The sequence below is a fragment of the Bos grunniens genome, chromosome 1 (genome assembly GCF_055505025.1).
Source record: "Bos grunniens cultivar Pamir isolate PY7600 chromosome 1, Bosgru_T2T1.0, whole genome shotgun sequence".
NCBI lineage: Eukaryota > Metazoa > Chordata > Mammalia > Artiodactyla > Bovidae > Bos > Bos grunniens.
Window position 1 is genome coordinate 50,568,602 of NC_141165.1, and position 16,838 is coordinate 50,585,439.

At 39.2% G+C, this 16,838-nt stretch overlaps 1 protein-coding gene across 1 annotated transcript in view; it reads right to left on the bottom strand.

The window, feature by feature from the left end:
* Window positions 1–8,722, bottom strand: part of KPNA4 (karyopherin subunit alpha 4) — a 62,092-nt gene extending 53,370 nt beyond the window's left edge. The window contains exon 1 of the mRNA XM_086392603.1: window positions 8,370–8,722. Within this exon, the coding sequence (XP_086248729.1) occupies window positions 8,370–8,438 (69 nt within the window). The 5' untranslated portion in view covers window positions 8,439–8,722. The remainder of the gene's footprint in view (window positions 1–8,369) is intronic.
* Window positions 8,723–16,838: the final 8,116 nt, after the last annotated feature.

Below are 16,838 nucleotides of genomic sequence, written 5' to 3' on the forward strand. Positions count from 1 at the left end.
CCAAGAAATCCTATGGACAGAGGAGCCTGGCGGGCTACAGTCCATGGGGTTGCAAAGAGTCAGACACAACTTTAGCAACGAAACCACCACACCAACACCTTTCCCAATCAATCCCCACCACCCCCCCACACACACCTGGTCTGTGGCACATGACTTTGTACTGGCCAATTACAAAGCCATATTCCTCTGCCCACACTGACTAAATTCAGGTACAAGCATGCAATCAAATCTTGATCAGAGTCCTTCCCTAGACTTTCATTAGAGCTCTTACAAAGTGAGCTACAGCTCTGAACTTCCTGGTTTTTAAGAGCCAGATTCCCTCATTGTGCTTAAACTAATTCAAGTTGTGCTCTGAATATTAAAAAAACCAGCCTTTTCAGCCTAAAGCTATCAGACCTAACTTTTAATATCAACATTATGGAAAAAGTTTATGGTATTTAAAGTCACTATTCTAAAGAAAGCCAGAAAATATAGGGTTTAATAATTACTACAGAACCTAGAGTAATTATTAAAAAATCTCAAAACTTTATTTTGCTTTTTACCCCTGTACCTGAAAAGCTCAAAGTGGCTAAAGAGGAACAGGAAAATAGGCAGGATGGGTGGCAAAAAGTGTAGGGTTATTTAATACAACCAGGTAAATAATTACTGTAACTAAATTTATGTAACATTTACTTTAAGGAAACACAAAGACATACTATAAAAACTAAAACAAGGTAGTTCCCTGGTGGTCCAGTGGTTAAGACTGCGCTTCCACTGCAGGGTGCTTGAGTTCATCCCCTGGTGGGGGAACTAAGATTCCGCATGTGGTGCAGCCATAAAAACACTAAACAAGTATTAAGAGTAGTTACCAGGCAACTAAAGTTTTCATTTAAAGAACTGGAAACTGAAGCAGAACATAATTTGCTTTCTAATATTAAAAATGTCTGTCACCAAATTATGAAACACCACATTATCTTAGGATTCTGACTTTTGTTAATTAAAGTTTCAGGTTTGTCAAAACACACCATTATTGAAAATGTTAATTTACATTAATTGAATGTAAATTAATTGAGGGTAAAAGTGATAGTTAATCAAATTTTATCCTAATAATACATAAACAGTAAAAGAAAAGTTTAGCATTTTATAATCAAGCTAATCTTATAGTACCAGCAAATGACTATGGCCTTAAGCCATTTTTCATTATGTGTACCAAATGGTGTGAATTTGAGCTATTTTCTGGTTCAATTTGGTTTTGTGGGCCATCAGTTAACAAAATCTACATAAAGTATTTACAAAACTACTTACAACACAGGATTAGAGAAATGAAGTCAGAAATCAGTAATTTTGTGACAATTTGGTTAAGCATGCAGGAGAAAGTAGGCTTTCACTTGAGTGCTAATGAAGGGAAAAAGAAGGCTTCTCCAATTCATGTGATGTGATTTGAATTATGGTGCGCAGTGGTACAAAAGGAACTGCAAACAAAATGTTACTCTGACAGGGAACACACAGTTGGGGGAGGAGGGTTATTTGGTTGTAATGTATGATGAAGCAAGTTGATACAAATAGAGCCACCATTCACTCTGCCTGCAAAGATACTAAGTTAACTTCTGTAACTATTGAACAGAGGAACTAGGGTTCAAATCAAGGTATGACTCCATAGTCCATGTTATTTAACTGTGATACTATAAAGCCTTTTAAGAGCCTTGTATCAATTAAAAGTGATTATCACCTATAACAGAACCTACAATACACAAAGACAATGATTCTCCAAGTGTGGTCAACAAGCCCCTGTGGGGACAGTGAGACCTTTTCAGAGGGTCCACAAGGGCAAAACTATTTTCTTAAATTACTACTAATAGTTGTTTTTATTCAGTTAACATTTGCACTGTACAGCACTGCAGTGGATAAAGCAATCACTGTATTTCAGTTAAAAAGAAAAGAGGCAGCTCACTTGAGAATGTCCTTGATAAATCAGTAAAAAAAATTGTTACTGTTATTAAAAAAAATTTTTTTAAGCCTTTTCTTTCTAAAATTTTGTGATAAAATGGGGAACACACACAAACCATTTCTACAGAATACGCCTGCAGCAGGATGACTGTCTCAGGAAAAAGTATTTGTGGGACTGTTTGAGTTGCTAATTGAACTAGCCACTTTTTTCATGGAACATCATTTTTACTTGAAAGAACAACTGACAGACAAATTATGGCTATTCAGTATCTGGCAGATGTTTTCACAAAAATGAGCAAAGTGAGCTTATAGCTTCAAGAAAAACAACTTACAGTATTCGTTGCTAATGATAAAGTTTGAGCTTTAAAGTGAAGATAAGAACTTTGGAAAACTTCTATCTACCACTGTGAGCTTGACAGACTTCCAATATTTAAGATTTTTCTGATGAACTTATGTGGTGATGCTAACTGTGAATTTTTACTGTATAATCAAGTGTGTCAGCATCTGGAAGATCTACATAACTCAGTGAACTAGTATTTTCCAAATGACCAACACACGATGTTACAAAATCAGTAATGTCCAAGGGTAAGACAGACCAGTGGATTTTAACGTAAGAGTAAGAAGTTTACTAAGTGATTTCAGATTCCATACTGCAACTAACTTTTTAAAGAAACTATGGAGCTTGGGCTTATATGGTATGATATGGTATATCAAAGTAATTTTTATAATTATCTAAAAAGATTATTAAGTGTTCTTCCCTTTTTCAACTGCCTATTGTGTGAAGCTGGCAATTCTTCATATACTTCAACCAAAAGAGTATATCAAAAAAATTGAGAATTCACCTATCTTTTCTAAAGCCATATATTAAAGAGACTCAAGAAAAGTGTTAAACATGGCCATTCTTCTCACCAATTTTGGAGGGTTTTGAAAAATCAGTTCTCTTTGGCTGGAAATTTATGTTTATATAAAACTCCTCTATTATTGCTATTTTATGAATTAATATTTTTAAAAATTCTTACTTGTTTAACTTCTAAAATGGTAAAAGTTGATAGAAACCTGCAAATAAGGCTTTTTGAGGGTCCTTATTTTTAACTGCATAAATGGGTCTTGAGACCCAATGCTCTGAAAATTTCTGAACTAAGGCCATTACAACCACATATATTTTGTCCTTATTTAGTAGGTGCCAATATAAAGATTGTTTTCATTTGATCTGTAGAAGGGGGAGTCTTCTTCATACCTGTCTTACTAAGATGGAAAGGACAGTAAGTAAATGGATTGTGTTCTCTAGTTTAAAGTCTACAAATGAAACACAATTTCCAAAAATATCTCTGGTAAAAACAACAACAACAAAATATCCTTACTGAATGCCTATTATACCCCATGGACTATACTAGGTGCTTTCCATTTACCCTTTAATCAACTTTGAGATCTGTATTAAGGCTGAGAGAAGCTAAAGGGAGGTCCTAAACATAATACAAATAGTACAGATTTCACTTTGAAACATCTGCGTTAAAGTCATTCCCTTAAATGTTAAGCTATTATGTCATGTAACTCTAGAATGTTTTCTTTACATAATGAATAGTAATCCCTACTTCTATGATTGAGAGAAATGAGAATACAAGTAAAAGTATATATACAGCAGATGCTGAAGAAGTTAGTTCCCTTTAATCAAACTTCTCCTCTGTTCTAAAACTAAACCTGTGAGTATCACAATTATCACTCAAGGTTAGATTGGACAAGCTCTCATTTCATTATTATAGGCCTCAAGTAGATGAATGCTGTTTCAGCAACATTAAAAAATACCTTAAGGACCCACAACCACTATCAGATACAAGAGATCAATGTTTAAAAATTACCTACACATTTTTTTTCTAAAGTATTTTCATTCTTTTAAAGCTAAATTACTCCTACCAACTCTTCCCAATCTTGTTATATTCACATCTGACATACTAGGCTCTATGAAAAACAAAGATCTTGATATCTCTAAGAAAATTACCAATGAAGCAATTCTGAAATTGGTTGCCTTATAAACTAGGAAAGCTGGCAGAAAGCACAATTATTTAATTCCCAACTATATTTCTATCAGATATTTCCTATTGTCACATACCTGGACTATTATATGAAAAATTAGACAGTGGTTATTTTAAGTATAGCAAATATGTTCCAAGATTTGTGATGAGAGAGGTCAGTCTCTAAAAGTTAACAAGACTTAATAGCTTAACAATGCCTTTCACTCTGTACAGTTTAACAAATCACCAAGGCCATTTCTAAACAACAAAACAGCTGATCAATTTATTAAACTCTTGCCAACCAAGTAATTTTTTCCTAAAGTTCAAGCTGACTTCATATTTCATGTTGCGTGGACGATTATAAGTTTCCAATTATGTAGTATTTTAATATTCTTTTATTTTTAGGGTAATCATTTTTCTCAAAGCAGTTTTTATAAAATCTAATTATTTACCTAACAAAACTTATGCTCTATTCAAACCTGGATAATCTCAGAACTTCTATAAAAATTATGCAGGTTTATTAGAAAGTCTACAAGAGAATTTCCCCTCTACCTCTCTACATTTAAAACTTAAGCTAGATGAACTTGGTCTGCTTTATTCTGACTCATTTTTTAATTTGAAATTTGGTCACTACCCATTTCCTGTGTTAAACTGTGCATACCCTCTCTATGGTTACTATCTCAAACTAATGATGATCCTTCATCACACTACATAAAAGAAGCCACACCTTGAATACCATCTGACAGTTCCTATAAGTTATTTTAAACGGGTATTGACATACACCTTCTTTAATGCCGTTATCTTTCAAGAAGTTAGCATGACCATATTTTGGAGGAGCCAGAATGGTAGAATAAATGATAGGAATGAATATCAGATTGAAGATCATATAATTAGTTTCAATTCTAACAGAAATTCTTACTTTAGAAGGGTCACTAATTCCCTGTTCCCAAACTATCTTTCAATGGGCAATTCATAGCTCTACATTAAAAATGTTCCCATAAATTTTAAGTTCAACGTAAGATATATGCACATGGAGGAAAAAACAAGGAGCCAACTGCAAATAAGGAAGCAAGACAATCAATTCCACTAAATCCTATTAAATCCCCTTCTTCCCCCTAAAAAGAAAAGCTGAAGGTGATAAAACACTCAGAGAATTGCCAGGCACCTTTCTAACATTAAACCTATTAATCTTCACAATAGGAAGTAGATGTCAAGTACCTCTAATTTTACAGATGAAAGAACTGTAAGATTAACTGACTCTCCCAAAGTCACACACAAAGTTAGATATTAAACTAAATTCCAGGATTTCGTACCCATAATTTGGAACCAAACAATGTTAGATCAAACCAAAAATGCTAGTTATCTCACTCTACTTGCTCTCCTCTATATCAGTGCTGTCCAATAAGGTAGCCACAGCTGCAGCTGAAATGGAGCTAGTCCAAACTGAGATATTCTGTTAAGTGTACAAGGCCAGATTTTGAAGACTTGTATGAAAAGAAGAACATGAAATATTTAATTAACCATATTTGAGGGGGAAGAAATGGGCATAATTAGTATTTTCAGGGACACAGGCATGTATATAATTAATAAATACACACACTAGGACTTCTAGGGCTTCCCTGGTGGCTCAGACAGTAAAGAATCCGCCTGCAACGAAGGAGACCTGAGTTCCATCCCTGGGTTGGAAGATACCTTGGAGGAGGGCATGGCAACCCACTCTAGTATTCTTGCCTGGAGAATCCCATGGACAGAGGAGCCTGGCGGGCTACAGTCTATAGGGTCACAAAGAGTTGGACACGACTGTGCGACTAAGCACATACACACATAGGCCTTCTAATATTCTCCAAGGATAATAAAAGATGTTTTTATTTCATTGCAGGCATATGTGACAGGATAAATTACAAGTGAGGAGAAAAGGATGACTTTCTCAGAATCATATCCCATTTCTTTAGGTGGAAACATGAAAACACTCATATTCCTAATGCACACACAGTTATCAAAGTCACCAAAGGATGCCCATAAGGCAAAATGAACTTCTCAAAACATTTTACTTAATGTGTATTTACAGCTATTTTTAAAAAATCACATAGCAAATATGGTTCTAATATAGAATCAGCCCTTAATCTTATTTTGACTAAAATAATAAGAGATACACAGTGAGGGGAGAACATGAATTTAAAAAATAAGGATCACCTAAAAACAGCTTGGCAATTCCACAGAAAGTGACACATAAAGTTACCATACATGTAAAACCAAAGAGAAATGAAAATGCAGGTCTACACAAAAAATGTGTAGATGAATATTCAGAGCAGCATTATGCATAATCATTAAAAAGTGGAAACAATGCAAATATCCATCAAATGATGAACGAACGAACAAAAAGCAGTATATGCACACACTGGAATAGTCAGCTATAAAAAGGAATAAAGCACTAATACATTATTTTTACAATACGTATAAACCTTGAAAACATTATGCTACCTGAAAGAAGCCAGTCATAAAAGATCACATACTGTATAATTCCATTTATATGAAATATTTAGAATAGGTAAATCTAAAAAGACAGAATGACTGTTAGTGAGTCTGGGTTTCTTTTGGAGGGTGATGAAAACGTTCTAAGACTGACTGTGCTGATGTCTGTACAACTAAGTGAAAATACCAAAAATTTGGGTGAACTGTATAGTATGTGAATTACATCGCAATGAAGTTGTTTAAAAAATAAAAAGCAGCCAGAAAAGTAGAAGGGAAAGAAATTTGAAGGACTGTCAAGCATTTAATTGATATTTCTCTAGATTTTCTAATTTTGCCATATTTAAGCTTTTAGGTTTTGTAATTTGTGATTTTCCCCTCATTTTAAATATTCATAAAAGTCAAAATTTTTTTCATCACATCATTACACTACTAAACAATGAAAATCATAAATTCTACATTTAAATGGCACGTTCAATAGCATGTGAATCATCTCAATAAAGTTAAAATTCTTTCATTAAAAAAAAAAGGTATTATAAAAATTATGCCTGATGTTAACCTTAAAAGAATGACAGAATTAACCAGATAGTATTTAAGTCCCTCAAACTAGGAAACTCACTGAGACAGCATTAACTGCCTTGGAGAGTAAATGGCTTTGTGGAAAGCCCCCCAAATAGTCACTATCTCGATCAGGCAAAAGCTCAAAGTTCAGGAACAGATAATGGGAATCTGAAGATAGCAGTTTAAAAAAGTACAAAAAAATAAAAAATACTACTAGACCACCTTCTTTTAAAAGCTAAACTCTTGATTCAGATGCAGAATGGAAATATTTAAAAATTAAAAAAAAAAAAAAGGCAAACAAAAGAACCCCTATTCACCTAGACTCGTAAAACTGAAGGGAAAAAGTCTATCAAAAATGTTTATAGGTGTTATATCTGTTAATATATCTGTTAATAGGTGTTTTAACTCACACACCTTATGTACCTTAAGAACCTCAAAAGCAGCTGTTATCTAAGATAATGAAGGGTTTTTTTCACCCTTTTAGAATAATAAAATGTGATGGTGCCATTCCGCAGCCCACCCCATCCCCCATTACCACCACCACCGGCAGGTGGAGGGAAAGGATACTGTAGACTAGAGGAAGACAGCTTTGAATAACCCTTTGGACTTTATAGATAAGAATGCAGCTGGTGGTCTCTCAGGAAGGGGTAAAAAGATTTGTGAACAAGCTGACATAAGGGTTATCCTTTGCCAGGAAGAGCGCACACCGTGAGCCACATCTTGCTCATCCACATCAGCTATATCCACAGTAAAACACAGGCCGCTGGAAGGCACTGTTAGCATCACCAGGAAGGCCTCTCACGCCGGGGGTGTTTTTTTTCAACGGAGAAGTTGACTCCTGTAGTTTGGATATTGGGGGGAGGCAGGGGTAAAGCGGGAGTCGGAAAGACCAGAGAAAGTGCCTTTAAGTGGAGACGACTCGGGCCTCGCTGAGGAACTTCCGAGCCCCACTCGGTCGCCACACGCTAGTCCCTCCTCCCTCCCCACCCTCGGCCCCAGACGTCGATGCGGGAGCCAGAGCCGGAATCTCCGCCGCCGCTCCTGGGCTGGGGGCGCAGGCGGGCCGGGGCTGCGCGGCACACGCACGCCTCCTCCACACTCGCCGCGCCCGGCCTCCCTGCCGCGAGGCCCAGCCCCTCGCAACCGCGCCGGGCCGGCTCCGCGGGGCAGGCCTAGGCCGCGCCAGCCGTACCCCGGCACCTCGCTCCCCGCGGAGGCGGACCAGGCCCGACACAAACTTCCCGGCGCGTTAGCACACGCGTCACGGACGGGCCGGCCCCCAGCGCCATTCCCCCGCGGCCCGGCGGCGGCGGCGGCTCCCGCCCCTACTCCCCACACTCCGAGTCCCGGCAGAGATCGACCCGAGGCCCACGGCCCTCACCCCGCCGGCGTCCCCGAGTTTACCTCCAAGTCGCGGCCTTTGTTCTTGAAATTCTTGAGCCGTTGGTTGTCCAGTTTCTCGTTGTCCGCCATGGCCGGGCCGGTGACTCCTTCCCCCGCCCGGGCCCCGCGGGATCCGCCCCAACCACCACGCCGCACCGACACTCCCAGGAACCGGGCCGCTGCCTGAGCTGCTGTGCCCGCCGCTTCCTTCCTCCTCTCACCTGCCTCCGCCGCGGTCTTCGCCTCTCCCTGCCCGTCCCCCCCCGCCCTAACCCCAGCGCGACCGCAGCTCCGGCGAAGACAACTGCGGAGCCGGGCGGCGGCAACGGCGGCGGAATGTGCTGCCGGCTGCGAGGGGGAGGCAGCCTCGATCTGAGGGCCCCGGCGCCGCGGCCACGCCCATCGCCGCCAGTCCCGCTCGCCGATTGGCCAACCAGACTCCGGTGCGCGCGACCAATCAGAAAGAACGATGGAGAGCGGGGGCGGAAGAGCGAATGGAAAGGGGAAGCGGGAGACTCTGGGAGGAAGGGGCCGCGGGATGGGCCCAGAGGGGAGGGGCTGTGGCGAGGAAGAGCAGGGAGGGACCACGTGCCCCCGGAGCAGGGGGGAGGAAGCGAAAGAGAAGTAGGAGGCTTAAAGGAAGGCGGGATGGGGAAGGGGGAAGGAGACGCCCGGGAACGAGTTGGTTTGTTCTGGTTGTAGGGCCCGCCCCAGAGGTCTGGAGTCCCCGGGCCGAAGCTCAGTCAAAGTACGTTCTTTTCTTCTTCGGTGCGTCTTCTCTCCTAGGGCATTCTTTACGCGCTCCTGGTGCTTTACAGGAGATCTGCGCCTCGGTTCCATCCCGGATCGGGACAGCCCCCTATTCTCAATCGAGCTCCCTACCCTGGCAGGGGTCTCTGCTGTCTGGGGGCCCGGCCTTGGGGGCTGGACTGGAAAGAGTGACTTGCGTTCCGGAGTCGCAGCGGAAAGCGGGAGGGTCAGTGGCTGGAAAAGGAAAAGGACGCTTTAGAGGAATCTGATTCATCCCCTCTGACCAAGTCCCGCAACAGGTGGGAACTAGGGAAGCGCTGATTTATCCTGTGGTTATTCTTGTGTTGTTGGTTAGTTGCTAGGACTTATCGGACTCTTAGGGGCTTCCCTGGTGGCTCAGTGGTAACCGTATAGGACTCTTGGCGACCCCATGGACTGTAGTCCGCCAGGCTCCTCTGTCCATGGGATTTCCCAGGCAAGAATACTGTCGTGGGTTGCCTTTTCCGTCTCCAGGTGCTCTTCCTAGTCCAGGGATCGAACCGGTGGCTCCTGCTTGGCAGGCGGATTATTTACCACTGAGCCACCAGGGAAGTCCCCCATCCTCCAAGATACTTCGTCTTGTAAAGTTAAAGGAAATTCTCGGCCACACAGTACTAACTTCTGAAAGGCGGGAACCGTGGCACCTGACATAGGAAATGTAATATTGTGACTCTGTTGAGAAGGGAAAAGAGTTCCAAACATACACATCTCTAACAAAAATGTTATTACCAGAGATAAAAATAACACAATCTACGAAAGAATGTACTAAAAGTACTTAAGAAAACGGGAGACGGAAATGGTTTGAAAATATATTTTAAAACGTTTAAAATGAGAATAATGCCTTTAAAGTCCTCAATACTTAGTATGCTTTCAGCTACCTAGGCAAACAGAAGCTGTGCTTGGAAACAATTCACACTGTACGTTAACATGAATGTAAATTCAGTGCCGATTTTAAGTTTAAAATGATGTTCATTATAAATTTTATTCCCCATAGAACCATTTAATTGAAGTAACATTGCACACGGTAGCACTGATGTCTTCAAACTGAGTTTAGAATAAGAAAATTCAGTTCAGAATATCCTACTCCTAAAACAAGGGTGTGATCACAGTATCCACTGAGAGAGAGGCAATACAAACAGGAAATAACCACACTTGTAATTTTGGTCTTCCGTATTTGTTTAATGTCTGTCTAAGGTGCCTCTCCCTCTCTAGACAATAAGCTCTCTGAAGTCAAGGGCCGTATTTGTTTTTTCTCTATATTCCCAGCACCTCGTGCTTGGCACCCTTAGTATGCACTCAGTGACAAGTCAGGACCTACAGCTAAACTGTTGTGAGTGTATGTTTCATTAAGTTAAGAAACAAGCTAACACTTCTTGATTAAAAATGTTGATTGAGTTGTTACAGTTTCTAATCTACACTGGGTTCCTTCTAAGAATTCTTAATTTTGTATCATGCTCATTCTAGGGTTAAAGTTAAGGGAGTAGATTCAGACATAGGCTTCAGGGCAAACCCCCTACGTGTTTAGGAGTTGGAACATACTTTTCTAAAATGAACAATTATCCTTAATTATAAGGATAGGTAGTCTTTCTGTTGGCCTAAATTATTCATTTGAAATTATCCCTACCCATTGCCTCTCACTTTACATGTAGTTCTTTCCAGATGTGTGCGTGTGTTCTAAGACACTTCAGTAATGTCTGACTCATTGCGACCCTATGGACTGTAGCGTGTCAGGCTCCTCTATGGGATCCTCCAGGCAAGAAGACTGGAGTGGGTTGCCTGTGTCTTCCCAACCCAGGGATCAAACCCTTGTCTCTATGTCTCCTGCAATGGCAAGCGAGTTCTTTACCATTAGCGCCACCTGGGAAGCCCTCCTCTTTACAGATAGAAGACATATAATTTATAAAAGGGGTACACTGTTTTCCCTGGAGTTAGTAATAGATCTAAATGCAGATTGGCAATCTAATTGGCAAGATATGGTAGCTCTAAGCATAGTTAGGAGGTTTCAGAAATTTAACTTGCAGAACTAAGGAAATAGTAAAATGCAGCCATTAATATCATTTCAACATAGATTAATTAACAAGTGTTTTTGTGTATATGAAATATAATTATAACCAAATACTATAAGACTTCTACACAAGGCCTATTTTTTTTTTAAATTATGAAAGTGTGATAACACATTTACAGGAAACTTGGAAAATACAGAACAAAGTTACACATAGTTCTACTACATATTACAATGTTTTAATGAAGATAAATTAGGATTTTTAGTTGGAGTTTCAGTATCAAATTCTCAAAAATTAACAAATAGAAAAGTAGAAAGATATACTAGACTTGAAAAGCACTATGAACCAATTCCACATAATTAAGATTTATACAATTTTCACACAACAGCAGGATACAAATTCTATTCAAGTTCCCATAGACTATAAACCAAGAGACACTGGAACATATCCAGGGACATAAAGTGCAAAAATTTCATGGTCTAAAGGTATTGAAATCATACAGTCTATTCTCTTATCACTGTAGAATTATGTTAGAAATCAATATCAAAAGATATTCGAAAATAAACCACATTTACCAAGAGAGATCTTTGACTTAGCCATTGAAGGCCCATAAGACCTATTTTTAAATAGGATAGTCAATATCAGGTACTTAATATCCCGACATTATTACTTTGGTATAAGAAAAGTCTAAAATATTGTGGAGATATTAACTTTCAATGTGTTGTGAAATTCTCTTCTTAGAGTCACTTTCTGAATAAAGAAATTTATTTATTTTCTTTACTATTTCTCTGTTCTGCAGCAGAGATTTGTGAAGAGGATTTGTGAAGCTTTATATGGTGTTTTAGTTGATCAAATGTAATTTCAAAAATAATTATAATTGATCATAGTTTCATTTAAGCAGTTTGGAGTATTCTCATGATACATACATTAAATTGAAGAATGTAGAATCCCTCTTTAATCTAGAGTATGGATCTTATAGTTTGTGTTACCATTTGGGGAATTATGTGCAATTTCTTGAGCAAAACTCTAGGCAGTATTTGCTGAAAGAAGAAGCAGCTTTATATGTTGCTAAATCTTTTTTTTTTTTTTAATATGTTGCTAAATCTTAATTAAAATGTAATTTATATTTTTTTATAGTTGAAGTGGTTTTTTTTTTTTTTTTTGAGAGAGAGAAAAAAGCAGTGAACCTTTGTTAACACAATTCTATTTTCTTAAGAAAACAGAACTGATCAGGTATTAGGGGACTTTATTTATTCCTCTTTATTGCCAGGATTTTTCAGACTTGAGTTTTTCAGACTTGACTTCTTATTTTGACTCAGGGCTCTGAATGGTAAGAGATTAAAAGGCTAGCTGTTGATAATAATCTGATTGAGAGAGATGAGCCATGAGCTTTTCTTAAGTTAGATTTTTGTTTGTTTTAAAGCTTAGTTTTTACTAATTATTAATAATTGGAGAAATGCTCATAATTCATGTGTACAAATTATTGATTATTGGTAAATATCTATTTGTATTGCCATGAGGCAAACATCCATAGACTTTCTAAAATTTTTTCACTTGCTTTTTATTTTGATCTAAATATTGGGAAAATGAAAGGATACGTACTCTTCATTTTTAACTTTTAAAAAGTAAATAAAACAGAAGGAGCCACTTGAATCAAACAGTCAAGGATACTGATTATATGACTCAGAGCAGTGTTTCTCAAACAGAGTTCCCCAGATCTAGATGTTAGTAAGTGTTCCTTAAACACACATACACACTTTTGCTGGCCTAACAATTTTAGGAACTTAGTAGGCTGGGGGAAGTAGGAACTTCAAGACATTAGTGTTAAGCAGAACATTATTTGGAAACTTGAAATAAGTGAACCTAGAAGGGTCACTATCCCTCTTCATTTATTTTGTGTTAAATTTTGTGTTAATAACACCAGTTTGTAAGTATATAACACCTAGAAGGGTCACTATCCCTCTTCAGTTATTTTGTGTTAAATTTTGTGTTAATAACACCAGTTCGTAAGTATGATTTATAAATGATTGGTATTTCAAAAGTTTGCTTGAAGATTAGTTCTTTGAAATATGTGCATAAGAGCATGGTCATGACTAGGGAGTAGGTGTTCAAGTTAGTCCACAAGAGCTTATTTAATTTATAAAGTACTTATATGAATGACATGGAACCCAGTGACAATATGTGGCAATAGTTCTATAAGGAAAATATTTGGATTTATAACTTCGGTTGGGAGGAGCACATTCCTTGTCTTTACCTCTATGCACCAGAAGCTGTGTTAGGTGAGAAAGTTACAGTGTTGTTTACATGTGCAATTACATGTATCAGAGATTCTGCAAATCCATATCTTACCCAATGTTAGGGGAGCCTCAACTCACTCTCACTAGTCAGGCTTCTATGGCTTTCATTAGCCCCAACTAGTGGAAAGGAATGTTCGGATTCTAGGGGCTGAGAAATAAGGAACTGGCCCAACCTTTTGCCCCAACTCCTATCTTTTTTTTTTGGCGGGGGGTGCTTTTATTTTTTATTTTTTAAATAATTATAGGTTCACACGTACTGCCAAAAAAAGTACAAGGAGGCTGTATATATTCTTTACTCAGCTCCATCTCCTCCCCATGGTAGCATCTTGAGTAATGATAGTACACTAGCCAAACAAGAAAATTAATATTGATATAATTCATAGAGCTTATTCAGAGGGGAGGGGAATCATTAGGATGTAAGAGCTATAGAAAGGATCAGGGGTACCTATATACTGGAGCCTCTTATAATCCTGTGCTTGAAGAGAATTTTATGATATAAAAATTGCTACCAGGAATTCCCTGATGATTGGTGGCTAGCACTCTGAGCTTTCACTGCCAAGGGCCTGGGTTGGAAAATATTAATAAGATCCCACAAGCTTTACATTAAGACCAAAAATAAAAAATTAATAATTGCTACCAAATATTTAATACCTATCATATTCTAGGTCTAGGTGTTCTATCTATGTGATGTATCTTATTATTATCATTGTTATTTGCATTTTTACTATTATAAGCATAACAATTTTTGAGCAATTACGGGGCAGGCAGTCTTCTAAGCAATTGATAATATTGACTCATTGAATCCTCACAACAACCCTATGAAGAAAGTATCTCATTACTCACTTTATAGATGAGAAATCTGAAGCACAGGTTTAGTAATTTGCCCAAGATCACACATTAAATAGAAGAGCTAGCATTTGAACTGAGCCAGACACTGGAGCCAACACTGCTGAGTGCCATGTAGATACATAGACTTCAGTGTTCATAGTAACCTTTCAAGGTAGACATTGTTTCTGTTTTCTATATATGGAACCTGAGGTTCAGAAAGGCTAAGCAATTTGCTCAAGATCCTATACAACTAACAATTATTGGAACCCAGTTTGATTCCAGGTCTGACTAGTTGCAAACCCTTACTATTTCTAGTTTGCCATTGGTATCTTGGGCTTCGCTGGTGGCTCAGATGGCAGAGTCTGCCTGCAATGCGGGAGACCTGGGTTCTATCCCTATTTGGGAAGATCCTCTAAAGGAGGGGATGGCAACTCACTCCAGTGTTCTTGCCTGGAGAATCCCCATGGACAGAGGAGCCTGGTGGGCTATAGTCCACAGGGAAAGAGTTGGACTCAGCTGAGTGACTAAGCACAGCACAGCATTCTGACTGGTATAAGGTGAAAGCTCATTGTAGTTTGGGCTTCCCTGGTGGCTCAGACAGTGAAGAGTCTACTTGAATTGGGAGACCCAGGTTCAATCCCTGGGTCGGGAATATCCTCTGGAGAAGGAAATGGCAACCCATTCCAGTATTCTATCCAAATCCCATGGATGGAGGAGCCTGGCAGGCAGGCTACAGTCCATGGGGTCGCAGAGTGCTTTCACTGCCAAGGGCCTGGGTTCAACCCACAGTCGAAACAAACAAACAAAAACAAAACAGGGAGGCAAAAATAGATTTTTGTGTACTCAGGCTGCTATAACAAAATGTCATACAGAAAGCAACAAAATTCTGTAAAGCAATTATCCTTCAATTAAAAAATAAATAAACTTTTAAAAAGTCATAGACTGGGTGACTTATTTATAAACAACAGAAATTTATTTTTCATGGTTCTATCCAAGAGTCCTAACCACTGGACCACCAGGGAATTCCCACCTCACTGATTTTTAAACACAAATCCCTGCCAGACCTCAATGATACTGTGATTTAAGAAATGAATATATGGTCTTCCAAAGTTCCTGGCACAAAAATGGCAAAAAAAAAAAAAAAAGTTCCTTTGCAGTTTCCTAATGATAAGGATCTTGGGGATATCTTTCTTTCTCAGCTTCTGAAGTAGCTCCAGAATGAAATCCATGTCCTTTCAGCCACCTCTAAGTTCATGTAAATATGACTTTTGGAAAGTCCCTAAGTATAGGGACTTCAGAGGAGGAGAGAGGGGCTGGAGGTTAAATCAATAGCTAATGAAGCCTCCATAGAAAAACCCCAAACCAACTTGTTCAAAGAGCTTCCATGTTGGTGACTATGGAGGTGCTGAGAGGGTGGTGAGACTAGAGAGGGCATGGAAGCTCTGCACCCTTCTTCACACCGAGCCCTGTGTATCTCTTCCACCTGGCTGTTTCTGAGTTATTAATATATCCTTTTATAATATACTGGCAATGGCAACCCACTCCAGTACTCTTGCCTGGAAAATCCCATGGACGGAGGAGCCTGGTGGGCTACAGTCCATGGGGTCGCTAGGAGTCGGACACGACTGAGCGACTTCACTTTCACTTTTCATTTTCATGCATTGGAGAAAGAAATGGCAACCCACTCCAGTACTCTTGCCTGGAGAATCCCAGGGACAAAAGAGCCTGGTAGGCTGCCGTCTATGGGGTCGCACAGAGTCAGACACAACTGAAGCGACTTAGCAGCAGCAGCATAATATACTGGTAATCCAGTAAGTAAACTGTTTTCCTGAGCTTGGGGAGCTGCTCCAGCAAATTAATCAAGTCCCAGGAGTGGGTTATTTGAACCCCCAGTTTACTGCTTGTGGATCAGAAGCACAGGTCAACAACTTGAACTTGTGACTCATCGGGGCGGGGCTCAGTCCCCCAAGATTTTAACCTGTTGGATCTGACAGTATCTCTGGGTAGTGTCAGAACTAAGTTTAAATGTAGGACACCCAGCTGATGTGGTAGCATTGTTTGGTGGGGCAAAAAAAAAAAAAGAAAAAAACCTATCACACACTAAACAATCAGAAGTGAGAGAAATGCTGTGAGTAGACAGAAAATAGAAGAGTATTTTTTTTTCCTAAGCAAGCTCTAAAGAAGTCCAAGTCTGAGACCCAAGGCAGCGGCTGTCAAACCTTAGAGTGTTTTAGAACCAATTTGCAAGACTTAAAACCCCAATTGGTGGACTCCACCTGCAGAGTTTGTGATTCAGTAGGTCTTGAAGAGCAAGTGCTCACTTGATGCTGATGGTACTGGTTCTGGAACATACTTTGAGAACTACTAGATCTGGCCTGTCATCCCATTTAAGGTGGTTTCAGACTAAGGGAAGGATAGAATTAAAATAAGGGTGATCAGACATCACAGTAATAGATGATGATATATCAGCAAATTTTCCAAGTACTGCAAGTATAAAATAATGGTTCTGTGACTTACTTGGAAAAGGTACCTCATAATTAACGTTTCAAAGATAGAATATACATGTCGGTAAT